Below are 27,891 nucleotides of genomic sequence, written 5' to 3'. Positions count from 1 at the left end.
TTGAAGAGAAGTAAGGAATATGGACCTGTAATATGAATTTTACCCATTTAAAAACATTGTGTCAATTAACAAAACAAAGAAATAACAACAAACAGCATGCAGGCCAAGCAAAGCTCACCACTGTGGCTGGTGACCCTCTGCTCTGGCAAAAGTGACACCGAGGGCAGGTCCCCAGTTGACTGCCCCAGATCTCTCCTGGGAGGCTTGTCCTAACTCTCCTGCTGTTGGAAATGAGCTCATGATAGATTCAGTTTCCCAGGAACCATTGGGAGAACAGAGCCATCTTGCTGTGCTGTGTGGTCCCAGGCTCACTCCTTCTTCTCTCTGGACTGCAGTTTCCTGGGCCATGAAAGAAGAACTTGGTCTGTGGGGCTCCTGCCAGTTTGGAAGGTGTGTGACTAAGTCCCTCAGGCTTGAAGGAAGATGTGGTTATTATGGAAGTGACTCCTCCCAGGATCCATGCTTCTGGGATTGGATGCAGTGTACTCCAGCATTGTGTGTGTCCACAGTCACAGTTGTGTGCGTGAATGGATGTGTGTCATGATTTGGAGCTTTGAATGGTACAGTGTAAATATCATCATTTTAATAACCTTTCATTGGCTGCTCTGGAAGCCAAGTAGGAAGCCTTAATTAATTCTCAGTGACCTGGGGAGGGAAGGGTGCCCCTTCCCAATTTGCAGTTAAGGAAACCCAAGCCCAGAGCTGGGGGTGGGGGCGCCTTGGCTAAATGTGCACTACACGGGACCCTGACTCAAGTGTTGGTTCCATGGCAGGGTGGGGTCCCTCATTAAACATGGGAGAACAGGATTGGTTTTGAGGTCAGTTCTGTGCCCATCAGTTTGAGCTGCTGGAAGAGGGAGAAGAAAAAAGTCTTTGCTTTTGATTTTTCCATGGAGGGCAAATTGCAGCATATCCCTAGCTACCTCTCTGGGCCTTTTGTCAATGTCCCTCTATCTCTTGCTGTCCTGTCAAATCGTTGGCCCCTGAATCAACCTGGCCTGTGTATTCTGCAGCACTCAGAGAGCCCAGAGGTGGAGTAAGCCCACAACTCTCTAAACAGTCTCCTTTTGCAGTAACTCACATAAACACCGGCCTTTGGAGGGGCCCACTGCTAGGCTGTGAGAGGAGAGAACTGGCAGAGGGGAGAGGAGGCTTTGGGTCTAGGAAACCCCAGCTTTTTGTGTGGCCCCCTCCTCCCCACCCCCACTCAAGTTTTTCCACTTGTGCCCCCACTGCATCAGGGTGTCACTGTCTGTGTGTGTGCTTCCCGGCCCCATACGTAAGACCTAGTTCCTGCAAGGCGCTCCTTGGGAGGATGGGGGGCCACGTTTCCTGGCTGCTGCCCCCCAGCGTCCCCGGGAGCGGAGGGCGCGGGCCCTTTAAATCCTCCGGGGCGGCGGCGGCGGGCCGGGGATGACATCAGCGGGCGGGCCCGGGGCTCAATGGGAGCCGCGGGCGCGCGCCGGGCGGGAGCGCGCAAGCCGGCGGCGGGGGCGGGCAGGCAGGAGCGCCGGGAGAAGGGAGGCGGCGGCGGTGGCTGCAGCGGCGGCGGCGAGAGCCCAGTGCTTGAGCCCAGCCAGGGCCGAGCGGATAGGAGCGCGGCAGCGGCGGCAGCGGCGGCGACTGGGCCGGGAGAGGCTGGCGCGCCGGGCGGCTCTGCGAATCCTCCGGCATCCGCCCCGGCGGGCCGTCCCGGCTCGCGGCAGCCCCCCGAGCAGCGGCCCGGCACCGGCGCCTTCCCGGCGGGGTAAATATTGGGGGGCCGCGGGCCCGCGGAGGGGCGCAAACCCGGGGGGAAACGGGGCTCCCTCCGCCTCTTTGTTTTTGCGCGAGAGGGAGGGGAGGGGAGGGCGGACACACGCGCGTTCGCACTCGGGTATGGGGGGGCAGCCCGGGCGCCGCCCGCTCGGCCCGGCGAGGACAAAGGCGCGGCTGGGGGCGAGGAGGAGGAGGAGGGTGACTATTATTTTGCAGGCTTGCTGGGGAGAGGCCCCCCTAGTCCGGCCCGCCTTCCCCTCCCCCAGCTGGACCCTTCAAGGCCCCAGCCGGCCGAGGCGGACACCCTGAACTGTGATTTGGGGACGCCGAGGGTGGGGGTCCCAGACTAGGGTGCTGGGGGCACTGGATACTGTTGATTCGGGATTCTCGGCCAGACCCTGGGCTTCTTTCTGTGTGCTTCACCAGACCGTCAGCAGTGCCCCCCACCCCTTCGCTTCTGGCTCGGGTGCTCCAGATCTGGGGGTCAGCAAGGCTGCTCACGCTTGTTGGATGGGGGCGCTTGGGAGCCCTTGGGGTGATGGGGTGTGTGGTCACCCAGTCACCGATTCTGTTTTCCTTTGTGGAGAGAGAGAAAGGGGTGGGGGTTATTTATCAGATCGGATTCTCCCGTTTCTACGTGTGAGAAATCCATGTTTTGCAAGTCTCTGAAACATAAAACTATGTTTGTGCCTGGGTGTCTTTAGAGAGAGGATTCCCAAGCTCCTCTTTACACCCAAACTCAAAGTGGGGTGAGCCCCCTCCCCAACTTTCCCCTTAGTTTTCTTACACATTATCTTCTGGGGTCACCCTTGGTGAGAGAGAAGGATTTGGGAACAGGCGAAGGGGATCCTGAATGTCTTAATTTGCACCCAATAAATGCCTGTGTTTGGGGCTTTTTTGCCTTGGTGTCTAGGATGTCCCTCCAATTTTTATTTTAATGGTCCAGGGACAAGGGCCTTTGCTGGGGAAGGGGGTGGGCAGGGAGTAAGAAAACTGCCCATGTGCCGTTCTGCTTGGTAGTTTGTCTGATTTTTTTTTAACCAGTTGAAACTCTGGAATCTTCATGTCCGCCTTTTTTTTTTTTAATTCCAGTACCCCCCGCTGCCCACCCCAAAGAGAAGCAGCAAAGAACTGGAAAGCCTCTCCCATTCCTGACTCAATCCTTTCTCCTCTCTGGGAGGCTCTTTGAGGGGCAGTGCTGGGACAATCTAGGCTCTCCTTGGGGGCCTGTCCTCCCCCCCATCCCTGGGGTGTAGGAGAGGTGCTGGCAGTCTGGGTGGCTAGCACAGAGCAGTCGGTGGTTGCCTGCAGGGCTGATTGCACCCTCTCTTCTCCCCTTCTCTGCCGACAGCCCGGTGAGTGGGGAGGGGCTGGGGGGGTCATGTGCAGTGTATTTATGTAAGACACCCAGACGGAGGGCATGGGTATTTATATAACCCGGCGTGGGTATTTATGTAATATAGGATGCGGGTATATTTATGTTCCTTTCCTAACCTGCGGCTTTCCCGGCTGCCATGTGTGGTCTCTGAATTGGCGTTGGCGGAAAACGGACTGGGGGGGGTGTTTGTGTGTGTACACACCCGCCCCCTCCCCGCAGCGGGGCTGACGGTGTCTGTCTGCGTTTCTTGCTTCCTTTGGAGTGGACACGCAGGACAGTGTGTATGTGAGGTGTGTGGCATGTGAGTTTCCCGCAAATGTGGAATGCGTTCTGCTGGCAGCCGTGGCACCTCAGCTGGGACTGGCCAGGCGTGTGGGCAAAGGCCCTTGGTAGAGAGCCCGGAGTTCAGCCAGCATGGGGTGGACGCTCCTTCCTTGTGACCATGGCTGAAGGGCTAGTGTTGGCTCCCTGGGAACTAGGTGCTGGGGCTGGACGTCTCTCCTGGGCAGGAGCTGTTGGCTCCTTGCCTCCGCTGGGGTGGAGAGCTCCAGCCTGACCATCTGTGGAGTAAATCTCTCCTATCTCCCCTCCCAGGTGGGTCTGGCTCTTGGCGGGTAGTGCTTGGCATGGGGAAGGGGCAGAGCCTCTATGCCTTGCACTGCTGCTCTTCCATCTTCCTGTTTTGCCTCCTGGCCCTGGAATGAAATAAGTCCTGTTTGAGAGGGTGGGAGGCTGCCAGGTAGGGCAGCAGGAACCCTGTCTGGGTCCTAGGGGAGGAAACTGCTACTCACTTGCCGCTGGTGGGGTGCGGGGCAGCTGGTGGGGCCTCCCTGGGCCTGAGTTCCCTGTCTGCAAGGGGCTGCCCCTCCTGAGTTTCCTACACTGGCCCTCTTGTAGACACTCTGAGATCTTAGGGATTCCTCACTGCTCTCCTTATTTCATAGGCCAACTCTCCCCATCCCCCAAAGCAGAAAAGGCCTTTGAGTTTCCTCCTCTGTTGGCCAGAACCTCAGAGCGCCCAGACCTTTGCAGAAGGGTCCCTACCAGGGTGGCCCCTGATGTTCTGTGAGCTTGGATACCCAGGGTGGGGCACAGTGAGCCAGGAAGTGCTCAGATCAGCACTTTTCTCCCAGACTTCCTCCCACCCCACAGAAGCTGGTGGCTCAAAACCTGGCTTTGGTCCCCTCAGTTGCTCTGCAGGGCCCTCTTAAGAGACCTTCCTAGTCTTAAAGGAAGCCAAACTGTCCATCCAAAGAACTATGTGCAGAAAGGCCTGTGTGAGGTTCTTGGTTTGAGGTTGAGAGAGGGAGAGGACTGGGAGGTGGATGTTCTGGGGGCCCCTTTCCTGCCCTCCCCCTGAGTTGCAGGGCACACTGCAAACCGGCAAAGGCTGTGGAGACCTGGCTTCCAATTTTTGGTGCTAGAAGCCTGGGATGGGGATGGGGACATGGGGACCCTGTCATTCTGAGTCCTAATGGGGCTGAAGAACTCCTTTGGGCACCTTGTGGTCAATCTGTCCTCCTATCCCCGAAGCCGGTTGGTTGCCATGGCAGCACCTAGGCTGATCAGCTCCTGCATGCCCCCCTCCCCATCATCCACTTTGTCCTTGATTTTCCTTTCAGAGTCTTGACCCATTGTGACTGGCTTGCCCCTGAGAGGCTCCTATTGGAGGGTCCCCGAATGAGTGTCCCCCAAGGAGATACTTGCTTCACTCTTTCCTCCTGGCCCTGGTCTTCCCTTCTGCCTGGCCACACTGACTGTTTTAAGCTTGTCCCGGCTATTTCCCACAGGTTGAGGCCATTGTGCTACCTGATACCTGTTTGCCCTCAGGTGAAGTGAAGCCAAATCCCTTCCTGGACAGTGCGAGGGAGAATGTTGGTGTCTCCAGTTCCTTGTGGCTTTGCCTGGCCTTTAGTGGGGGAGGGGTGGGGTCCAGGGACTGGGCCGGCTCCCAGCTCCCCCCCTCTCTGACCCCGTGTTTCTGCTTCCTTCTGCAGCGAGAGTGAACCATGGAGCTTCGCGTGGGAAACAAGTACCGCCTGGGCCGGAAGATCGGGAGCGGGTCCTTCGGAGATATCTACTTAGGTGAGTGTTCCTGGCTCTAGCTCAGTGGTTCTGGAGCCCCTGGGGCAGCCCTGGGGACTGGGAGGAAAGATGCCAGGGCTTCGTGCTAGGAGGAAAGAAGGCAGAACTTGGCTCTGGTGGCATGTTTTGGTCGCCCCGGGTGGGGAGGGAAGCAGCAGGCTGCGGGTGAAGCAGGCTGAGGGGCTCCTCACACAGTTGGGGCAGGGTGGGGTTCCTGCTTGCTGCAGCCTGGGCAGAAGACGGTATTTTTAACTCTGGTTTCCAGCTGCAGCTGACCTGGGTCTCCAGCTGGGCGTGGGAAAGCACAGGCTGGATTAGCACCCCTGTCTCTTTATCTCCTGGGAGAAGGATGCTGGTGGACAGAAGAGGCCTGGGCTGCCGCTTGCTCCCAGCTAAGCTCCTTCCCTGTGGTCTGGCCTCCTGGAATTCGGCCCGGGAAGGCTTTGGAATGACGCAGGCTCCCCCATAACCTCCAGGTGGGGGCGGCAGGGGGGTCTTAGCTTTTAGAATCTCTCTCCCCTGGTGTGCTTCCTGTTAAAAATCTGAGCTTGCTCACATGGTGTTGTTTTAAACAAGTCACTGACATCTCACCCCGTCCTCAACCTGGGAGAATGCCACTTTCTCAGCTACCCTAAGTGGGCACGGCACGGTCAGGGGTCACAGCCCTTCCTTTGCAGTTGTTGGTCTGGAGGGAAGAGGTTGTGTTGGTAATCACAAATCAGAGTTGTTAGGGCAAGTTGGCCAGCCACTGGGATTTATCCCCATTTCTGTCCCTGTGCCCTGGGAAGCATCTGTGCTTCTGTTTTCCCTCAGAAAAGAACAATAAGTCAGTTCTGTCTTGGGTAGAGGAAACTGACAGGTCATTGTGCCTTGCTCATTGATTCAAAACTTGGGAGGTTTCTCTTACCTAGTGGTCTGGGTCCCTGCCTACTTGGGGTTGAAATCTCAGTGAGCTACCTCGTTCCCCATCAGAGGGGACAGAGACCGAGATGCACACATTCTCTGGACGGTACTTGTATGTGATCTCCCCTCACAACAGCCTCTAGAGATACGCTGAGCTGTCCCCGCTTCACACATCAAGAGACAAGTGCAGCAGCTCGAGCTGGCCACCCGAGGCTACTCTTGAAAACTAGTTTTCTGTACGTTCTTTGTACCCACAGCCCTCCCCAAGACTGAGAGTGTGTACAAGACAGAACGTGGGAGGGAGACATCAGACCTGGCTTTGTGTGGTCTGTGAAGTTTGTGTGATGCAGATGCATGGCTGACCAAGGGCTGTCATGAGACATGAGTGAAATGGCACATGGAAAAGCATCTTGTAAACTGTAAAGTGCCAGCTGGATGTGCAGGTCATTGTAAGGTACCTAGTAGATCACCCTCTGGAAACACAGCTGAGGACAGAAGGAAGGAACAGTGCAGGCTGGAGTTATTTGAAAGGTTTCCTCTGTGACCCCGAGCTCCTCCGGGGGAGGCAAGTATTAGGCTGTGTCCCTCTTGTCCCACCGCCCAGCACGTGGGTGTTCGGTGAATGCCTTGCAAATGGACGAAGGAGGAAATGGGGGCTGTCACATGCAGAGGCTTGTGAAGTGGCCTCACTTATGGCAGGATAGGTTAGGATCTGGGGGCAAGTTCAGGTCCCCGGTGTACTTCTCATGTGCTGTGTGACCTGGGATAAGTCCCTTTCTCTGAGCCCTCAGCGTTCTCACCTGTGAATGGGGTACCCGTCTCCTTGCTGTTTGTGAAATGGGGGTGGGTGTAAAGGAGCCTCTGATGGAGGCTTTGGGCTATGGGCTGAAGCCTGGAGCCACTGGCTTGAGGACAGAGGGCATGGAGAGGCAGCTTTGGGCAGATGCATCCTGTTCCTGGATAGCACCCGGTCCCAGGCCTTCCCTTTGCAGAAGGGAATCTGAGGCCCAGAGGTGGAGGGGGAACCCAAGATCATTCAGAAAGCCAGTGTCCCTGGTCCCTGTGGTGGGCCCTCCCTGGGGGCAGCACTTCCTGTTTGTCTAGTAGTTACCTAGTTCATTTTCAAACCTAGGTTCAGGTTTACTCCTCTTCGTAAGGCTTCGGAGTAAATTCTACCAGGGTTTGGGTGCTGGCATTTCTTTTCCTCGCTGTATGCTCTTAAGCAAGTGATGACCTCTGCTAGTCTTGGCTTCCTGTCTGTAAAATGGGGTCATGAGGCCTCCACTGTGGTGAGAGAAGTAATGAGATCCTCATCATGCAAAGACTCCACGTGTTTGGCCCAGCAGGGGTGCCTTTATGTTGTGTCCCCCCAACTCTCCGCCTGAATCGGGGCAGGGAGCCAGTTCTCCCTGAATGTTCAGCCCTCCCCGGCTGCACAGAGCTCAGGGGCTCTGTCCTGATGCGGTGTCCTCCTGGCTCCTTCCTGGGCCCCTCTCGCTGATGTGGGGACGGTGGTGATTGTAGGGCCTCTCCAGCTGGCCTCGCTGGCTCCTTTTGTTCAAAGCTCTGGCCACATTCTTGTTGCTGGTGCCAGTGCCAGGGCCTGACTCCAGATGGCCTCTGCAGGTGGGGCTGGGCGCGGCCTCCAGGCCCTGCTTTCCAGGATCGACTGTGGGCGAGCACATTTGTGGATGTGGCTGCAAGGCCCACAGCTCCCCTTCCGGCACCTCCTCTTCCTCCTCTCAGCATCGTAAAGTGGCCAGCAGGAGAGGGGGCCCAGCTTTGTTCGGGCCTCAGCTTGGCTGCTTGGGGTCCAGAGGTGGTCAAGCCTGTGCCGCCCACTCTGCCAACCACTAGCCGTGTGCCCTTGGGGACTTTCTAGACCTCTTAGTCTCTGGTCTTCCGTTCTAAATGGGGAGGGGACAGTGGTTCCCAGCCAGTGATTGTAGGGGTACTTCATCCCCGCCTTTAGTCCAGCCAGGTCCCTGAGTGTCCCCGTGTGTCTGTGAGTGTCCAAGTGAGCCCTATGGGAGGTTGGTCGTCCCGCTCCCTACCTAGAGCTTGCTGAGGTCTCAGAGGGGTGGCCAGGTCCAAGCCCTTCTCAGTGTCCAAGTCTGTTTTTCCAGACTGACTTATGCCTGCACAGGGCTGCTCTGTCTAACTGATGGGCCCCCTCTGCCACTTCACCCTGGTCCTTAGTCAGTTATCCTTTGTTGTTCCCTCGGAAAATGAGCTGAGCTCCTCCAGGGCAGGGCTGCCTCAGCTGGCCCAGGGTTCAGTATGGGTTTGTTGCTCGAATGAATGAGATGCTAGGGAATTGGAACAGAGGAGAAAGCAGGGTCTCTCGGGCTTCAAACTTCAATTCCTGGCTCTGCCCCAGCCAATTCTGTGTGGCCTTGGACCAGTTACTTAACCTCTCTGAGCCTTGGGTCAGTAGTTGTGAGAATTAAAAGGAGAGAGAAAAGACTAGCAGCTTCTTGGTAGAGTTCAGAGGCAGGGAAGGGATCTGGTGGTGGTGGGACCACAGGGGAGGCAACTGTGGCAGCTTTCCAGCACTCGGTGGGAGTCAGAAGCCTTTGCCTAACAGCTTAGGTCCCTTCTGCAGGAAAGTTGTGTGGTATTTAGTCATTGACCTTTGGTGTCTCAGTTTCCACATGTGTCGAACAGAGATACAAACAGTAGTATTTGCAGGATAGGGTAAGAGATCAGAGGGCCAAAGGGCTCCTTCTACCCTCCACCTTCCTTCAGGGAGGTTCTCCTTGGCACCTCTCCTCTGTGCACAATCTGCTGAATCATACGTGCTGAGGGCCCTGTGTCTAAAGTGTCACTTGGTCTCAGCCCCCTGCCTTGGTGGGGCCACCACGAGCTCTGATCTGGACAACTGCAGCAGCCTCCTTCTGGGTCTCCTCTCCCCCTCAAGTGCTCTCCAGTCCTTTCTAATACACCAGTGGGTCTCAACAAGAGGAAGGGGGCTGGATTTTGTCCCACAAGGGACATTTGGCAAGGTCTGGAGACATTTTTGGTTGTTTCACCTCAGGGGTGGAGGTGGTGGGTACTACTGGCAGCTTATGGGTGAAATTAGGGATGCTGGTGAACACCGCACCGTGCAAAGAATAGCCCACAACAAAGAGTCATCAGGCCCAGATGTCAGCAGTGCCTGGTGATAAGGAATCGACGCCTGGCCTGTGGAGTCTCGGGCTGATGGTCGGGATCTTAGCTCAGCACATGAGACCCTTCCCATCTCTCCCTTGCTCACCTCTTCCATGGTCTTCAGCCATCTTGAGCTCCAGCTGCATCAGACCACCCAGAGTTCACTGCACCCCACTGCTGCTGGGCCTTTGCACATGCTATGACCACTGTCTGGCACGGTCCTGCTCACACAGCAGAAGCTCTTGTGGCCTTTCCTCCTGCTGCATGGCCAGCAGACTGCAGTGAGCCCTAGCCCCCCACCTCTACATCCTCACTGTCCCCCAGAAACATGTGAGGCTCTCCTCAGTGATCGAGTGTTGATGTGTCAAAAGCACTTTACAGTTTGCAAAGCATTTCCTGTCCCATTGCTTACTGGATTTAGGAATCTTTTTTTTTTTTAATTTTTTTAAATTTTATGTGGCTCAGAAATGAAAGCACACAAAACCAAAACAAAAAACATGCTAAGTTGAAAGCAGAATCCATTTATATGAAATGTCCAGAGTAGGCACATCCATGGAGCCCGAAAGTAGATTAGTGGTTGTTTATACCTGGAGGGTTGCAGGGAGGTGGGGAGTGACTACTAAAGGGTGCAGGGGTTTGGGGGTTGGTGAAAATGTTCTAAAATTGATTGTGGTGTTGGTTGCATGAGCTTGTGAACCACACTGAATTAATTGTACACTTTTAATGAGTAATTGTGTAGTGTGTGAATTATGTTGCAACAAAAGTGTTGAAAAAAATGACACATAACATGGTATCAGTGAAATGTCTTTATCCCCTCCCATTCTGATCCAGCCCTACCCTGTCTTTACTGGTTTCTCATGTTTCTTTTCGTAGCTACAACCAAACACAGATACAAATTGTTTCCCCACTTTTTTTTTTTAACACTGAAAGGAGCACATAGAATACATACTGTTCTGTACTTTGCTTTTTCACTTCCTGTATCTTTGAGATCTTTCCACTCTGCACAGAGAGAGCTTCCTCATTCTTTCTCCATTGTGTTCCGTTTTATGGATGGGCCATTCTTTATTTAACCAGTCCCCACTGCTGGACATTTGGGTTGTTTCCAAGCTTTTACTGTTGCAAAGAGCCTGCAGCGGACCGCCTCGTCCAGACCTTGTTTTGCACTGTGCAGGAGTGTCGAGTAAACTCTCCAAAGTGGGAAGTGGAGGGAGCCCAGCGGCCCTGCAGCTGGCCTTTCCCAGTTCACACTCCGGGGAGGCATGCCCACTGCCCACACCCTGCCCACAGGGGGCATGCTGGCTTACGTGAAAATGGGTAGTGTCAACTTGTGTTTTCTTAACAAGGAGGTTGAGTTTCTTTTCATATGAGTGAGCCATTTTTATACTGATTGCTCTGTGAAGTGGCTATTTGAATCCTTTCCCCTACTTCCTATGGAGTCGTCAGTCTTTTTCCTGATTTGAAGGAGCTCATTATTTATTAGCAATATTGGCTCTTTGCCACTGATAAGAGTTATGAGTATGTACTGTTTCTTAGGACTTTCTGGTGTCTTTGCCAGGGAGAAGGGATTTCTCCTTTGGAGGAGGAGTCTTTTTTTTTTTTTTTTTTTTTCTTTTCCTTTAATGGCTTCTGGATTTTAAGTCAGGGATAAAAAGCCTTGCTTTCCCCAAAATTAAAAGGCAATGCTCCTAACATCTCATTGTTTTATTTTTTTAAATTAAATGTTGAATAGATACAAAAGAATACATACAGGGGGGAGGGTATAGCTCAAGTGGTAGAGCGCATTCTTAGCATGCACAAGGACCTGGGTTCAATCCCCAGTAACTCCTCTAAAAATAAATAAACCTAATTACCCCCACCCCGAAGAATACATATAAAACATGTGCATGGTATAAGGAGCCCTCCACACCACCCAGTTGGAGGAGGACATGCCTGTCACCTTCAGGGCTCCTGGTCCCCATCCTGTCCTCTGCTTCCCCCACATGGAGGTGTGATCACTGTTTTAAGTTATTCTGTTCTGTTAAAAAGTTTTATCCCATGTTTATATCCCTAAACTGTATATATTTCAGTATTGTGTGTTTGAGACAAAGAGAACTGTACTTGCAGCCTTCTGCCCCTTCCTTCCTCTTTTTTTTTTCCCTTAAAATAAGGTGAAATTCACATAACAAAATTAACCATTTTAACAAGCTCCTACTGTATAGCACAGGGAACTATATTCAGTATCTTGTGATAACCTGTAATGAATAAGAATATAAAAAGGAATGTTTATGTAACTGAATTGCTGTGCTGTACACCAGAAACTAACACAGCATTGTAAATTGACTATACTTCAATTTTTTTAAAAGTTGACTATTTAAAAAGTACACAATTCAGTGGCATTTAGTACAGTCACAGTGTAGTGCAGCCACCATCCCTGTCTTGTTCCAAAACATTTTCATCACCCAGAAGAACATCTGTATGTCGTGTTCCCCGCTCCCCACAGCCCCTGGCAGCCACCATCTGCTTTCTGTCTCTATGGACTCACATATGCTGGACATTTCATGTAGTGGATCGTACAGTGTTTGCCTTTTGCGTGTGGCTTATTCGCTGAGCAGTGTTTTCAGGTTCATCGATGTCACAGCTTGTGTCAGTGCCCCGTAACTTTCTGGAGCTGAGTAACACTCCACTGCAGGGACAGACGGTGGTTATCCCCACCTCCTTTGATGGGTGTTGGGGTTGTCTCCACCTTCTGGCTCTTGGGAGTGGTGCTGCTCCTTGCTCTCTGTGCTCAGGGTTTGGATGCCAGGAGCCATTCGCTGCAGCCTGCAGCCATCTCGCATCCCTTCCCACCGCCTGGGGACCTCTGGGTGCCTGTGCCACCGGTGGCCATCCTTCTGGTGCTGGACTTTCTGGTTGTGGATGGCGTGGCCTTCTGGTGCTCACGTTTCTGAAGGGCGTACACTTGGGGGTAGCCTGGCTTGGTCAAAGGTTTGTGTGTGTTCAGCTTTACTAGATGAACACCAACCTGTTTTCCAAAGTGGTTGGCCCAACTTACACCCCACCTTTTTCCCTCTTCGATCTTTTGCTCCACTTGGGACTCCTCCTGGTGCGTGGTGTGAGCTGCGGTGTCTTTTCTCAGATGCCTTGCCAGTTGCTCCAAGGATGTTTGTTACACAGTCCCATCTTGTCCCCTGATTTAAGGTGCCCACTTTAACCTGTTCTCAGTCTTCCAGGGGTTGTGTCCTTCTACAGACTTCCTGTGCTGTCTGTGGCCTAAGACGACACTGTTTAGTTATTGCAGCTGTAGTCCCGCTTGGCCCCGAGGAGACACCATCTCAGCCTAGCCTCCAACTCAGCCCACCTGTGGCTGTAGCTGGGGAAGCAGGCTGGGTGCAGCTTGGATTTGGGTCTTTTTTCGTAACTTCTTGAGACAGCCTTGCCCCATCCCTTCTCTCCTCCTCAGCCCCGTACACCACTGACCTCACCTCTTTCCAGCTTAGGAGTCCTCAGTGGCTCCCAGTCTCCAGGATAAAGTTCCCCTTCCTGGTGTGTGAGCCTTTTTTGGCCTGCCCTGATCCCTTCACACTCAGCCTTCCTGCTGCCCCAGCTTCTGGTTCTCTGAATGGGCCGTACCCCTCATTCCTTCCCCTGCTGCAGCTTAGCTTCTCCCCTCCCACCCGAGCTGGTCAGATGCCCACTCTATGTCCACAGTTCCCTCTGCTTCCCTTGGATATGGTGCTGGGCCCTCTGCCACTTTTCCAGCCTCCCTCGAGGGGCACTGAGCTGCGTAGGGGCAGACACTAAGTTGGTCCTGGTCTAGGGCTGCCCAGCCAGCAGAGTATGACCCTGGTCTCTTGTCCCTGGCAGGTGCCAACATCGCCTCTGGTGAAGAAGTTGCCATCAAGCTCGAGTGTGTGAAAACGAAGCACCCCCAGCTGCACATCGAGAGCAAATTCTACAAGATGATGCAAGGGGGAGGTGAGGGCCGGAGGGGGCCTGGTGGGTGGGTGGGGGAGCCTGAGGAGCCGTGAGGCTGGTCGGGATGGGAAGTGACTGCCCCTGACAGCCCCGTATCTGGCCCACAGTGGGAATCCCGTCCATCAAGTGGTGCGGGGCCGAGGGTGACTACAACGTGATGGTCATGGAGCTGCTGGGGCCCAGCCTCGAGGACCTCTTCAACTTCTGCTCCCGCAAGTTCAGCCTCAAGACGGTGCTGCTCCTGGCCGACCAGATGGTGAGTCCCACCCAGACTGAGGACTGTGGGCCCTGTGGGCTCCTGGCTTCCCTTTCAACCTCCTCTTCCCCATCGTGCTATTGGGCACTGGGTATTCATCTGGAGGATGCTGGAGCAGGAGGCAGTGACAGTGACACAGGACAGGCCAGGTTCCTGGACCAGGACCTGGGAACTTTGACCATCAGCCATGGGGGTAGGGGTGAGAGTGTGTGTTAAAATGCAGATTCCCAGTTCCAGCTCCAGACCTACTGAGCTGAGTCCCGGGGAAGGCCTGGGACTCTGCCCTCAGATGAACTGGGTCATGTCCACATGCAGTGACCGTAGGTGAACTGTTGGGCCTCAGTCATCTCAGGAGCATTTCCCCATTGCTTGGTTGTTGTGGGGTCCAGTGGGATACCATGCAGTGCCTGGACCAGAGCAGCACCCATGGATGAGCAGTCCTTAAGTCCTTTATAAATTCAAGGGAGGGAAACTTAAAAAAGAGAAAAAAAGCATAGCATTTTAGCCCTGGAATAGTATATGGAGGTCGTGTTGCATAGGGGTCTGTGTCTGTGGTCGCCCTGCAGAAAGTCTGCAAGCATCCTTCAATTTTAGGCTAAGTGTGTGTGTGCAGAGGAGGATTGTCAGAGTCTCACAGGACAGAAGACTCAAAGGTTTAGGAAATACTTGGAAGCCTGAGTCCCAATGAGGGAACCAACCTGCCAGAGGACATACTGTGTGTATAGATGTTAATTTAAGTTTTTAAAACATTGTTTAAACGAAGACAAGGGCCTGTGTGTCTGTCTGGCTTTGGTGTCCTCTGGAAGCCAGGGGACAAATCCTGGCTATGTGTGCTCCATCTCTGTCACCCCTACCAAGTTAAGGCTTCAACCTTTGAAATGCCTCTCTGGTTCCTTGAGGACCTCTCATGTCCTACGAGGGTATAGAGCCGGGCAGGAGAATGCTTTTCTGGGCTTCATTTCTAGATCTTGCCATTCGCTTTCCTACCTTGCTCTCTTTCCCTGTGTCACAGAAAACTTGGTGAACTACTTCTTCAGAGTTCCTCTCTAATATGGCTTCCTCCAGGAAGCCTTCCTTGACTTGCCCCTTGAAATCATTATACATTGTTGCAGACTGATCTTTCTCCCCCGCCCATGGATATGTTTTCCATCTCTATGGCCCCAGTCCAGGGCCTGGCCCAGAGAGCTTGGTGAAGCCCCTCCACGGAACACTTGCTGAATGACTTGCTTTCCGCTCCTCCAGATCAGCCGCATTGAGTACATCCACTCCAAGAACTTCATACACCGGGATGTCAAGCCCGACAACTTCCTCATGGGACTGGGAAAGAAGGGCAACCTGGTGTACATCATTGACTTTGGCCTGGCCAAGAAGTACCGGGATGCCCGCACCCACCAGCACATACCCTACCGGGAAAACAAGAACTTGACTGGCACTGCCCGCTACGCCTCCATCAACACCCACCTGGGCATCGGTGAGTGAGAGGGACCCAGGAGCAAAGTGCACCCGTGAGCTGCTGGCCACCAAGGCAGGTCTTCTTCCTGAGAGTAGTTGCCATGTGCCAAGCATCGTGCCAAGCATCGTCCCAAGCATCGTCCCATGCCTTCTTTCATCCCCATAGTAGCCTGGATGAGCGAGGCTCACAGGGTAACACAGACTGCTTAAGGTCATACAGCTTAGCAAGTGCTCAAGTTAGATTTGTCCCTAGCTCTTGTCTGCTTGTGCCTTACCTGGCCAGGCAAGGAGGCACCGGGGGCCCACTGCACAGCTGTTGAAAGATTAACTGCCTGAGCTGGAAGAACGAGGCCTAGATTGAATTTTAAAAAGCTCAGCCTCAGGCCCCTTCTCTGCAGAAGAGGGTGATAACTGTGCCTGTTTGTAATGGGGCTGCAACAAAATGGTATGTGACAAAGGGAGACCCATGCTGGGTGCACAGGGTGGGTTGTTCCCCTCAATCAAGGAGCATGTCCTGGAGAAAGGGGTCCTAGCCCCCATAAACCAGGAGCCCGAGTGGACCCTGCCCCTCACCTTATCCTTGACTCTGCAGAGCAAAGCCGTCGAGATGACCTGGAGAGTCTGGGCTACGTGCTCATGTACTTCAACCTGGGCTCCCTGCCCTGGCAGGGCCTCAAGGCGGCCACCAAGCGCCAGAAGTACGAGCGCATCAGCGAGAAGAAGATGTCGACGCCCATCGAGGTCCTCTGCAAAGGCTACCCCTGTGAGTAGCCGGGGGAGGGGTGGGGTGGTTACCTGGGACCCCGGAGGCCTTTCCTGCGGGGCAAATGGGGCCACAGAGAGCCGTCATGGGCCACCACTGCCCTGGCACCAGAACATTAATCACAGGCTCTCTGTCGCTATTCAGGCACAGCTAGGAGGCCTGGCTGGTAAATACCAAGTGTCTCTTGACCCACGCTCCTGCCTCCCCTCTCAGTGGCTGAGTATTAGGGAAAACTCTAGTCCTTTCTCCTCCTGGGGGGCTCCCTCACTCCTCCTACAGAACACGTCACTTCTGACACTTTTGATCTGCAAAGGTGTGGGGGTTTTTCCCCTCACCAAGCAGTTCTGTGTGACACCAGTTGGGTGTCCTATGGTTTCACTCAATTTTGACGCTGTCTACCTGAGATAGCATCAGGTCCCATAGGTTAAAGGCTTAGTCCCACAGACTGTTCCCACCACACTTCCGGTGCCAGTCACGAGTCCTGGTTGCCACCGGTACTTCTGAGCGATTGGCTATGAATCAGGTTTCCGTGATTTCCTCCTCAGATTCAATCAATCTGGCTCACAGAACTCAGAGAAATATCAGTTTATGAAAAGATATGATAAAGGATGCGGATAAACAGCCACTTGAAGAGATACATGGGGTGAGGCCTGGAAGGGTCCGGAACATAGGAGCTTCTGTTCCCATAGCGGTGGGGTGTGTCACCCTCCTGAAGAGTTTACCAGCCAGGAAGCCCTTCAAACCCCACACTCTTGGGATTTTTATGGAGGCTTCATCATGGCATGAGCGATCACTAACTCTGTTTCCAGCCCCTCTCCCTTCTCTAGAGAAGTGAGTAGGGGTGGGGGCTGGACGTTCCAAGTGTCTAATGATGGCTTGGTCATTCTGGTGACAGGGCCCCTTCCAGGAGCCCACCCACAGTCTCCTCCTTAGAGCAAAAGTGCTCTTACCACTTAGGAAATTACAAGGGTTTTAGGAGCCCTGTGCGAGGATCCAGGGGCAGGGACCAGTATATTTATTTTCTGTTGTCTCACAAGGGGCCTCTCTCACCCCTAATTTTCAGAGGAGGAAATGGAAGTTTTCCTCCTGTGGCTCAGTGTTCCCGTCGGGCTCTGGGCTACTGATTGTCCTAAGGAGGACAGTGTCTTAGATGTCGTATTGCCCCCTCTTAGACCAAAAGTATTTGGAGGGACAGTGGCTGGGTAGGACAGTGCTGGCTGCCAGGGGCCCTGGGAGCATGAGCCTCACAGCGGCCCCTTCTGTACCCCCACCAGCTGAGTTCTCAACATACCTCAACTTCTGCCGCTCCCTGCGGTTCGACGACAAGCCCGACTACTCCTACCTGCGCCAGCTCTTCCGCAACCTCTTCCACCGGCAGGGCTTCTCCTATGACTACGTCTTCGACTGGAACATGCTCAAATTCGTGAGTCACCTGGAGGCCGAGGCGGGCTTGGGGGACTGGACTGGGGAGACCCTGATTCATGAGGCTAAAGTGGCCCTGTGGCGGGCGGGGCTCCCAGAAGATGGGAGCTTTGAGCTGAACAGTGCAAGTGACCTCATGGGGGTCTCAGAGCCCCCGTGCTCCCCCTGCCCCAGCCTCATCGATGCTGATGGCATGTGCCGCTGTGGTCAGCAGGGCCCAGGCAGAGCATCACCTCCCGCCGGACCCAAGAGGGCCTGGCTGGGCCTCAGATCCCTCCTAGGTGCCCGTGGCGGGGCCTGGATGGCACTGGCAGGCCCCCCTGCTGTCTTGATTGCGGCCTACACCATCCTGCTCTTGTTGTTCTGCACATCCCAGGTGGCCACCTTCACTCAGGCCCCTTTGGCCAGCCTGGACCCATTCATTGTGGTTTCCTTCTTCTTGGTCATGGGACCCTGGGTCTTGCTAGGTGCCTCTTCTCTCTCTCTTTTTTAAGAATCTTGGGGGTGGGGTGGGGAGAAGCGTTCGTCAGCTGGGCCTGGAGCTCCGGAATGTGTGACATCCTGTGTCTTGCTTCACATCTCTGCTGGAAAAGGGGGCTTCCTCCAGCCAGGCTCAGCCCCGTGACAGCGAAGCTATTGCACTGCCCTGTCCCCACCCTCGTCCCTGTGCCGGGCCCACATACCCACCCGTATACTGGTAAGGAGCCTCCAAGACCTGGCCTCTCCAAGACTTACCACTTGGCCAGCTTAACCCAGCGGGCACAAGAGGCTGAGCCTCTGCTTGCTCTCTCTGTCCCTTCCAGGTGCCCGGCGCCTCTGGGCACCCAGGGCCCTCCAGATAGGCCCATGGAGGAGGTGGAAGAGCTGCCCCCCCCAAACTACTGGCCTGTGGTCTGGACTCCAGGGCCCCAGTTCTGACAACACCAGGTGTGCCTGAGCCCATCGGGGCCAGGCCCGAGGAGACGTCCCTTGGCATGGTGGGGATACAGTGGAGAGGGCATGGTGGAGAAGTCCCTGCGGTGAGATTCTTGGGGATGAATCAGCTGCCTGATGAACAGAGCCTGAAGGAGGGATGATGTTCACTGCCCTGGAGGGCCTGGTGGGAACGGGCACCAGCAGCAGCCTCAGCCAGACCCTGTTGGTGGCCTCTATATTGAACGTGAGCTCATTAAATGCCCCCACCTGGACCGTGTTTCATCCTGGTGTGCCTCTCGTTTCTTGGCGGGCGCCCTGGGCCCGCTCTGCCAGATGCTCAGGACAGAGGCCTTGTTCTCCTGGATGCTGGGATGGGCACTCGGTCTTGTGCCCCTCGTCTCTCTGACTCAGACAGCAGTCTGGTACTGTTTCTTAAGGAATGAGACAGAGGTTGGGGGTTCCACTGGCCAAAGGACCCTAGGGGTGGGAGGTGCGTGATGGGGCACTTTTCACCTCAAACCTTCTGGCTAGGGGCATGGCCCAGGGCTGGCTCTTCCCACTCCAGGGCACTGCTCAGGGCATTCGGGCACTCACTCATCCGTGTAGAAAGTCATTCCTGAGTCGGGTTCTGGGCTAGATTTGGCCGTTTCTTTTGGTAGAGCTCCAAGAATGGATTTTGCATTGTCTGGGCCTGTGCTCCCCAGTATGGTAGCCCCTGGGTATCTGTGGCTAATTTTTACTTAAAGTTAATCAAAGCTGAAAACATACTTTTTTAGTCGCATTGGCCACATTTAAAGTTCTTAGGAGCCACGTGTAGCTGGCTAATGGCTACCGTATTCCAGCAAGTCAGAGGTGAACACATCCGTCATCACAGAAGGTTTTGTGGGACCTGCTACTCCAGATGGCTCCTCACAGAGCCTCACATGGGACTGTCCAGCTGACAAGATCTTGTCTCAGGCCATGCCAGGAGCACCCTCTCCACCCATTGCTGGCACCCTGATCCACTCCTGGGGTTCCTTTCGAGGAAGGCCCTGAAGTCAGAAGCTGAGCAGAGGTGCCAGTAGCCTTACCTTGCATGGATCTCTGACTTGAGGGCCATCGGACTGGAAAGTGGGCGTCTTCCACTCCATCACCACCATGGTGAGCTTGACCACCTCCAGCCGTCCCTGACAGCAGCATCTTCAGACACAAGATGGGGACCCTGAGGCCAAGCCCCTCCCACATCACCCTCCTCTGCAGGAAGTCTTCACTAGCACCAACCAGCAGACTGGACACATTGCTGAGCACCACGGGCGGCAGACTCCCATGAGAAGGATCCCACCCTTGACTGAGAGCTTCCCTCCTCGGAGCAGCCATCCCATTTCATTTGACATCAGTGCCCTGGAATCCCTGGAGCCTAGGATGCTGCTGTCAGCATGCAGCCACTGCGATCCGAGGTCCAACTAGCCGGCCAGGTGGAAACTCAACATGGGCAAGGATGGGTCCACGCAGACATGGGTGGATGCTTATGTGGCTTTGATGTTGACCTTTTGTGTTTTCTTGTGGGCAAATAAAAGCCAAGAGACCTCCCTGGTGTGCGTTTCTTGAGGCATCACTTGGGTTGGATGGAAACGTGGAGAGTGTGGCTCACTTCCTCCTGCTGCGGGGCTGCAGTGGCCTGAGCCTGCTGTGTCACAAAGGACAGGGACTCGAGTGCTCTGCTCAGCCATGGCCCCTGGACTGTGCACTTCTGAGTGTATCACTTGGCTTCACTGAGCCTGTTTCCCCAACCCTTGCAGGGTTGGTGTGCCCTCTGCTCACAGGGTGTTTAATGAGTGGTGCTGCAGCTCTTGTCACTCGACTTTGCTGTGCTGCTGGCTGAGCTCCTCTATTTGCCAGTCGGTAACTGAATGGGTGGGAGCCTAGAGTGAGAACTGGAGGTCAGAGGATGGAGCCCAGGTGCTTCCAGGCCTGTTTGGACAGGCTGGTGGGTGGGAGGACTGAGGATGTGTGTCCCTAGAATGTTCTGCTAGGTCCTCTGTGGGTGCAGAGAGCAGAGCAAGACTGGGTGGCAGAGGCCTGGGTTCATACCCCAGCTCTGCCCTGAGCTGTGTGGCCCCAGGAGGAGGATCACATGGCTTCTCTGGGCCTTGGTTCCTCACAAGGATTCAGAGATTGCCCTGATTCCTAGCCACTACCTCCTGGAATTGCTTAAAGTTGAGGGCTACCCCATCTCTCAAGAACAGCAGGGCCTTCTAGGCCAGTTCCCTGGGAGAGTCAGGGTTGGAGGAGCCCGTACCCTGTGGCCCATGAGCAGGCCCCCAACTCAGCCTGCAGCTCTCTCCTCCACAGATGCGGCCCCCCTCATGCCAGCCCCCCGCCCTTCCCTGTGGACGACCCCAGGACCAACTAGGTAACGCGGCTGGGTGCCGCTCCCACGCTGTGCTCCTCTCTGGGCCTTTCTCCTTTCCTCCTGCACAGGGGTTGGCAGTGGCTGGAGGGCAGGGCCCCTGGGGCTCATGCACCCCTTCTGCCCCAGCCTGTCTGCTGGGCCTCTTTTTCTTCCATGGGGCATCTAGCCCATTTCTTCTCTGCTCCCATCCCAAGGCAAGCATCATCTGTGTGGGTCCCTTGGGCTTCTTGGTTTTGGCCCCTACTCTACTTGCCAGAAGCCATTGCCAGGTCCAGGGGCAGAAGAAGAGCAGCCCTTTGAAAAGATCCCCTGGCCAGGCACTGGGAGACCTGGTTCGAGTCCTGGCCCCACCTTCAGCTAGCCTTGTAACTCTCTCTCCAGGCCTCTAAACATCTGCCCTGCTGTGTTTGGAAACCTTTAGAAGTTGAGGGCCCTCTGTACACGGAGGTGACCCAGGTTAGGAGGGCCAAGGAGTGCCCTTGTTCACCCTGGGGCATTAGCCCACCAACTCTGACTCCAGCCTCATAAGACCAGGGCACAGGGACCTCCCTCTGCCTCTCAGGTCCAGCTTCCTCCTTCCAGGCAGTTATGTGGCTTTGTTTCTCTGTACTGTATGATCATGGGTCATTTCCAGGTCTCTTGGGCTTCCTGCTTTGTTAAGGGGGAGGTTGGACCAGAGGGTTTCTGAGATGCCTCTTCCCTGAGACACCCACCTGGCCTCCCTTCCCCTGCTCTGCCCCCGTGGGAGTACTGGATCCCAAAGCACCCTGACCTCATAGGGCTGACCAGGTCTCATCTCACATGCCCACAGGGTGCAGCCCGGAACCCCGAGGACGTGGACCGGGAGCGGCGAGAACACGAGCGCGAGGAGAGGATGGGGCAGCTCCGGGGGTCCACGACACGAGCCCTGCCCCCTGGCCCACCCACAGGGGCCACTGCCAACCGGCTCCGGAGCGCTGCCGAGCCTGTGGCTTCCACCCCTGCCTCCCGCATCCAGCAAGCTGGTGAGCGGGCACCTTGAGCCATGGGCGGGGCCTGAGGGGTGGGGCCCCCAGGGCCCTGGATACTGAGGGCAGCCTCCCCCTGCCTCGCCCTCCAGGCAATACTTCTCCCAGAGCGATCTCACGGGTCGACAGAGAGAGGAAGGTGAGCATGAGGCTACACAGGGGTGCGCCCGCCAATGTCTCGTCCTCCGACCTCACTGGGCGGCAAGAGGTCTCCCGGATTTCAGCCTCACAGGTGAGCTGCCCTCCAGGCCTTCTGTGCCTCCCAGCTGAGCCAGAGACCACCCCCCCAGTTCTGTTCTTTCCTCTCTGCTGATTCTCTGTAGTCACCCCTTTGGTTCAGCAGGAATGTGTCCTCATTCAATTCTCTGAGGTCTGAGTAGCCCCAGTGAGCAAAGACAAAAACTGAAGCTTAGAGTAGTAATTTTGTCCCAGCAGGTGGTAGATCTGGGACCCATCCCTCACTGTCAGGGGCCCAGGGTGGGCGTTAGGGAGCTCATGGCGGAGGGGTGAGGTGGCTCATGGTCCTTGTCATTGGCAAGGTCCCAGTCAGCACAGGAGGGAAGGATGGGAGGATTCTGTCTGGTGGCCACATGTAGGGGCCACATTTGGGCTAGGAAACTTGGGAAGGGAGAATCCGGAGTTGCCCAGGGAAGGGGTCTGGCAGAGGTGAGCCACCCTGTCCTCAGCAGGACAGGCCGTGAGTTGCAAGTCTAGTAGCTCAACTCACGTGTGGTCCTAGAGCAGCTGCTTTGCCTGTCTGGGCAGTGTTCTTGTCTACAAAGCAGGAGCATTCTGGGTCTTCGAGATCACACACCACTGCCCCTGGCTCGAGGTCCCTGGTAGGGGTGGCAATGGGGCTCCACAGTGAGGAGAGACTTGCCAAATTGCTGTTGCTAGCAGCTCACCACCCTCCTTTTTCCTCCCCTCCCGAAGACAAGCGTGCCATTTGACCACCTCGGGAAGTGAGGAGGAGCCACCATCGGACCAGTATTTACTTAGGTGAGTGGATATCTGCTGCAGATGCAGCCCAGCCAGGTCTAGAAACACCCAGGACCCCAGGAGGAGACCAGTGTGTGTGCTCTGAGCAGGCTAGTTTCTGCTGGAAAACCTCTTTGCTGTGTGGGGCCAGCCCTCCATCCCCGCTTTACCTTAACTATTCTGGAAAGTTGGCTTTAGCCCTGGCTCAGCTTTTGGGCTATTAAACCCAAAATTCATGCAGAGCACTTAGAACAGGACCATGTACTTAGGAGTTTATCTGCTGTCAAAGAAGGCCCTTGGTGGCTTCCATAAGCCCAGGAAAGGCTCTCTGGGCAGTGTGAGCCTCAGTGGGACTCCTGTGGCTGCACAAGGCCTTGAGGCAGCATACAGCAGCTCTGCACTCTGGGGCCCTGTTGGGTAGGGGGGAACGGCAGGGGCTTCTTTGAGGGGGTGTGGGGAGGTCTGAGCTCCCTGCAGAATACATACATGGCTGGCTGCAGCTTCCATTGCACGGGCTCAACGTGACATGAGGACGTCCTGGGTGATCTGCTTTGCCGAGGTTCATCCCACAGGTAGCGCTGGGACACGAATCAGGGTTTACCTGCAGCAGACCTCAGGCTGAGGAACCAGCCATCTGGAGCAGGGTGGGGCAGATGTGAGGCTGGGTGGCTGCTCACCAAAAAGAGGAGGGAGAAAGTTTCTATGTCTTTGTGAGAATGAGGGGCCAACCATGTATCCCAGAGACGGACCAGCTCCAAGCCCTGGGGGCAGGAAGACGAGCTGCCAGTGGCTGGGGGATGTGTGGCCAGAGGCAGATGTGCACCTGATCTGTCTTCTCTCTCCCCCTTTCTAGTGTCTTCACTGTATTTTCTTTTAAAAAATCAAGAAGATGGGGGGAAAAAACCACTCAAAAGAACAAAAAGAAAAAAACCCAGCACAAAACCGATGATGGATTTTGTTTTGATTTTTTTTTTTTTTCTTTTTGCCACTGGCAAGAAGATGGGATGCCCTCAGCACAGAGGATCCTCGTCCCTTCACACTTCCTGTTGCCCACAACCTTCAGGCTGCCAAACGCTCCCCAGACACCAAGGCCCCCGCCTCAGCCGACACCTGACATGGCTGGGAGGGGGACATTTCTGCACCGGAGATGCAGCGGGTCCTCACGGGCCATCAGGAGGTGGCCCAAGGAGCTGGGGGAATGGATTGGTTGGTCAGAGGCAGGTCCCACTGCGTGTTCGTGAGCCTTAGAACCACAGGAGACATGTGCAGCCCCCACCCCCCTGAGATGATGGTGGCCGACTTTCTGTGTTGGGCTTTTTCCAGTGCCCCCCTGAGTGTTTGGGTCCCTTCTTTGCCTCTCCATGTGGAGACCCTGAGTGGATGGTGAGGTGGTGGGGCCGAGAGTCCTTGTGAGCGTGTATGTATGTATCTCCCAGGACAGCAGGTGCACCACCCACCTACCAGGCCAACTTTCTGTTCTCATCCCCCTAATATGGACATCGGGGTGGGTGGTGACTTTCATGTCCCTCAAGAAGGGCACAGAGGGTCCTCGTCACCACTGACCCCCGAGACTGTCAGCCTGTGGTCCCCCTTTCCTGGTCTTAGGGCAGAATCTGTGGAGACTGCTTCCAGAAAGCATCTGACTCCTGGGTTATAAATTAATTTCCTGGTCCTGACACTCACCTGGGGTCCCCCCTCTCTGCATTCTGCCTCTCTGAGGAGGAGCCTGGGGTCAGGGCTGGGAACTGGGTTTATCCATCCCTCCTCCTTAACACCCATTTTTACTTCATTTTTGTTTGTTTTTCCCTTGTGTGTATTTCCTAATTTATTTACCTCTGTTTCCCCTTTTTTCTTTTTTTTTTTTTTTAATTAAAGAGCAAAGCTTTTTATTACTTTGTAATTTAAAAAACTGAAAAAAAATACTGAAGAACTTTGGGGGGAATTTTGTACTTTTTTCCTGTGTAAATATTGGACTTTTTTGAGCTTTATTGTGGTTGTTAATTTGAAGTAATAAAGTAGAAAAGGATAAAGTGACATGGGCAGCCCTTGGTTCACCTCTTTGCTCTGGGGCCTTTTCCCCAGCATCCCTGGGAGGTAGGTATGGGCAGTGGTTGGTACCTCCCTGTGGCTGTTTTAAACCTGTGCTTCGAAAGCTACATAGAGACCACCTGGGGGCCTCATCAAAGTGCAGCTCCTGACTCAGGAGGGCTGGAGTGTGGCCTGAGAGTCTGCATCCTCACAAGCGCCCGGTGGTGCCCAGGGCCCAGGACCACACTGGATAGGCAAGTTCAAAATGCTCTTCACAGCATTATCTTATCCAGGATTTTGAGTTAGATATTAATCTCCTTGCCTTCAGATGAACAGTTTGAGGTAAAATAACCTGCCCGAGGCCACAGCTCTCCTAGATTCTGTGCCCCAGCAACTGCTGCGGGTGACTTCAGGCAGTTTCTTCAGCCAAGCTTTGATAAAGCAACAGCCCTCAGCCTTGCCTGCTTTGTCTGACCAGCTTAGGCAGAGTTGCCCAGTGGTCCGTGCTTATCCAGCATATGTTACTTTCCTGCTTCTCACTACCCCAGGAGCCGCTACTGCGTAGGCAAGAGCAAAGCCACCTGACCAGTGGCTCAGTCTGGGGAGAGGGTGGAGGGTTCTGAGAGTAAGTCCTGAGCGTAGCTCAAAACTCCCATAATTAAGGCCCTTTCCAGTGGTGGCATTTGAAGACCTGTGACCCCACAGCCTGGCTCAGGCCTGGTGAAGGGTCTCCTGCTGGCCCTGCATGTGAGGCTGAGGCCAAGGTGGGTCCTTATTCTCAACCATCAGGGATGGGGGTGTTACTCAAAGCCAGGAAGTACCAGAGGGCCCTGCCTTGCAGGCAGTGAACTGCAGCAAGCCTTCCTTGGAGCGGGGTGACTATATAGGCAGGGACTTGCAGCCCCTCCCTCCACCCCTTCCATATGACGTCAGACAGGAAGTGATGTTACCAACCAGCCCTGAGGGGAAAGATAAGGAGCTAATCTTTGTTTAAAAAAATTTACTCAGGATTGGTGGGTATAGCTCAGTAGTAGAGTGTGTGCTTAGCATGCTTGAGATCCTAGGTTCAATCCCCAGTACCCCCACCAATTAAAAAAAAGTTACATATTTTTTGCAGTGAAAATCTTAGTTTCTATTAATACTAATGTACTTATATGCTGTCTCCTATAATATATGTAAGTTTCTAAATGACAATTTTACTATTGCTTCTAGAAGTGTACCTATGGAGCGAAGGGTTTTTTACAGGTATTTTTCCCCGCTAGAATATATCTAAGGATGTGCTGTCAGAGTACAGTGCCCAAAAGTAACTTGAAATTATTATTTTCTCTGTGTAGTTATTTTATTGATTTTAATAGTGAGTTAGCATCCCCCACCCCTTTTTGGTTTAATTTTGTGTTTTGGAGATATTACGCATATGAACGTCAAGCTATATAAAAGTCAAGTTACGTTAGAGAATCACTCCCAATCCCTGTCCCCTCCACTGTGTTCCTACGCACAATCCTCACTGGTTTCTGGTTTCTCCTTCCTGTGTTTCTTTTTCAGGGAGCTAATGTATATGGGAGGGGGTGGTGGCTGACAGCTTCTGCGGAAGTGATATTTAAGCTGAGGCCAGAGGAGTGACCAGGATGTGTCAACCATGCAAACAGTTTATTTTTATAAAGTACGCCACATAATCGCCTGGAAATTTTGCCCAGACTGGAGGGGTAAACATGCCACTTGGTGAATCATTTTTATTCATGAAACAAACATTGACTGGGCCTGTGGATGTCAGGTGCCAGGCTGAGGTGGAGTGAAGTGCAGGGTTGGAGTCCAGAGAGCTGGCTTGGTCCCCCTGTGACCTTGAGCATTGTCTGGGTCTCAGTTTTCTCATCTGTAAAGTGGGTGTGATGATACCTGCTGCAGAGGTTGTAGGATCAAATAGAACCACAGATGCACATAAGGGCTGAGTTAATTGGAGGCTCATTGTGCTAGGCCCTGTTCCCAGGTCTCTGCTCATAACAATCCCTGAGGTTGGTGTGTTATAATGCCCATTTTATGGATGAGGACACTGAGGCACAGAGGAGACTGCCTGGCTCCACAGTCCATGCTCTTAACCTTCACTGTAGCCAGGCATCTCTGAAGTGCTCAGTAATGGTAACTACACATTTCAAACACAAAGTGTGACTTTGACTTCCCAGGCCTCAGAGCCTAGTTGGGGGAAAGACTCAGATTAGGAAATGGCTCATCCCAATCCAAAATCCAGCGTGAGATGCCCAGTGTGAACTAGGGACAAAGGAGGGAGGAATGTGCCTGATGTTATTGGGAAGGCATTTCAAAGATACTTGACCTGAGACTTGAAATGTGAGTAGTTTACGGGGGGTGGGGGTAGGAGGTGGGGTAGGGCAGTCATTCCAGAAGAGGAAACAGCATGTGCAAAGGCCCAGATGTAAGGACTAGCTTGATGTACTCAGAGTTCCAAGCACACAGGGAGAGGGAGATCTAGAGCAGCCGAGGCTGGAGGAGGCAGAGGCCAGATCCCACCCACCTGACTTCCATCCACTGGCACCTCACTTTGGGGAACAGCTGATTACAGAAGAGTGCAGGGTGGATGTGAACCTGAGGAATAGGAATCTGGCAACAGCAGGCAGGGAGACTGGAGGATGGAGAGGAGACAGGGAGCGGGGTTAGGGAGCCCTGGTCACAATCCTGGCAGGAGGCATCCCGAAGTCTAGGATGACTGAACCGTTTCAGAACGCAGTCTGCTCTTAGACGACTGAGAGGGAGGATTTGGAGGCTCTGAGGCTACCTACCTGGGCACCTGGGAGCACAGCAGGCTCACTGGTGGAAAGCTCACTTACAAGTTATCTTTCTGAGACGCGTTCTCAGCTCCAAACCTAGGAGGGTCGGCCAGGGAGGGGGCAGAACTGGGATGGGGCATCGGGAGGAGGGTGTGGTCAGCGGGCTCAAATCCACAGAGCAGGGGGAAGGAATGAGGCTGGCAAAAAGCCAGATTACTGCTGTTTCCCCCTAGTTCTTTTTTTTTTTTTTTTTGAGGTATAATTCATGTACAGAAAAACGCACACATCTTAAGTGTACACAGACCCATAGGTTTTTACCTGATGCTATATACCTGTGTTATCTCCATCTGATGAAGATGTGGGTGATGGTCAGTACCCCAGCAAGTTCCTATATGCTCCTTCCCATGCAGCGTTCCCCCTCATACACACACAGGTAACCACTCTTCTAAAAATTAACAGGAGAGGGGAAGGTATAACTCAAGTGGTAGAGCATATGCTTAGCATACACAAGGTCCTGGGTTCAATCCCCAGTACCTCTAAAAATAGATAAATAAATAAACCTAACTACTCCCCCACAAAACCAGATGACCTTTTGTCTCGGGGTGGGGGCGGAGCCAGGGGTAGAGTCAGAGCAGGAAGCGAGAAGAGGCTGTTTTGAGGATCCAAGAGGTCT

The 27,891-nt window shown here is 54.1% G+C and overlaps 1 protein-coding gene across 11 annotated transcripts in view; it reads left to right on the top strand.

Annotated features, from left to right (window-relative positions):
• The window catches only part of CSNK1E (casein kinase 1 epsilon), a 33,906-nt gene extending 9,459 nt beyond the window's left edge, over positions 1-24,447 (top strand). Inside the window, exons 1-12 of one of the 11 annotated variants that reach the window (XM_074375537.1) lie at positions 1,458-1,747; positions 5,134-5,221; positions 13,118-13,228; positions 13,336-13,484; positions 14,727-14,955; positions 15,529-15,699; positions 16,974-17,122; positions 20,368-20,428; positions 21,240-21,432; positions 21,528-21,667; positions 22,369-22,434; positions 23,413-24,447. In XM_074375537.1, coding sequence (XP_074231638.1) covers positions 5,146-5,221; positions 13,118-13,228; positions 13,336-13,484; positions 14,727-14,955; positions 15,529-15,699; positions 16,974-17,122; positions 20,368-20,428; positions 21,240-21,432; positions 21,528-21,667; positions 22,369-22,385 — 1,296 coding nt within the window. In that variant the 5' untranslated portion in view covers positions 1,458-1,747; positions 5,134-5,145 and the 3' untranslated portion in view covers positions 22,386-22,434; positions 23,413-24,447. The other 10 variants (XM_074375539.1, XM_074375536.1, XM_074375541.1 and 7 more) reach the window with 10 other exon arrangements.
• Positions 24,448-27,891: the final 3,444 nt, after the last annotated feature.

This window comes from Camelus bactrianus, chromosome 12, assembly GCF_048773025.1.
Source record: "Camelus bactrianus isolate YW-2024 breed Bactrian camel chromosome 12, ASM4877302v1, whole genome shotgun sequence".
Classification (NCBI taxonomy): domain Eukaryota; kingdom Metazoa; phylum Chordata; class Mammalia; order Artiodactyla; family Camelidae; genus Camelus; species Camelus bactrianus.
Note: the sequence above shows the minus strand (reverse complement) of the source record. Positions and strands in the feature narration are given on the sequence as shown.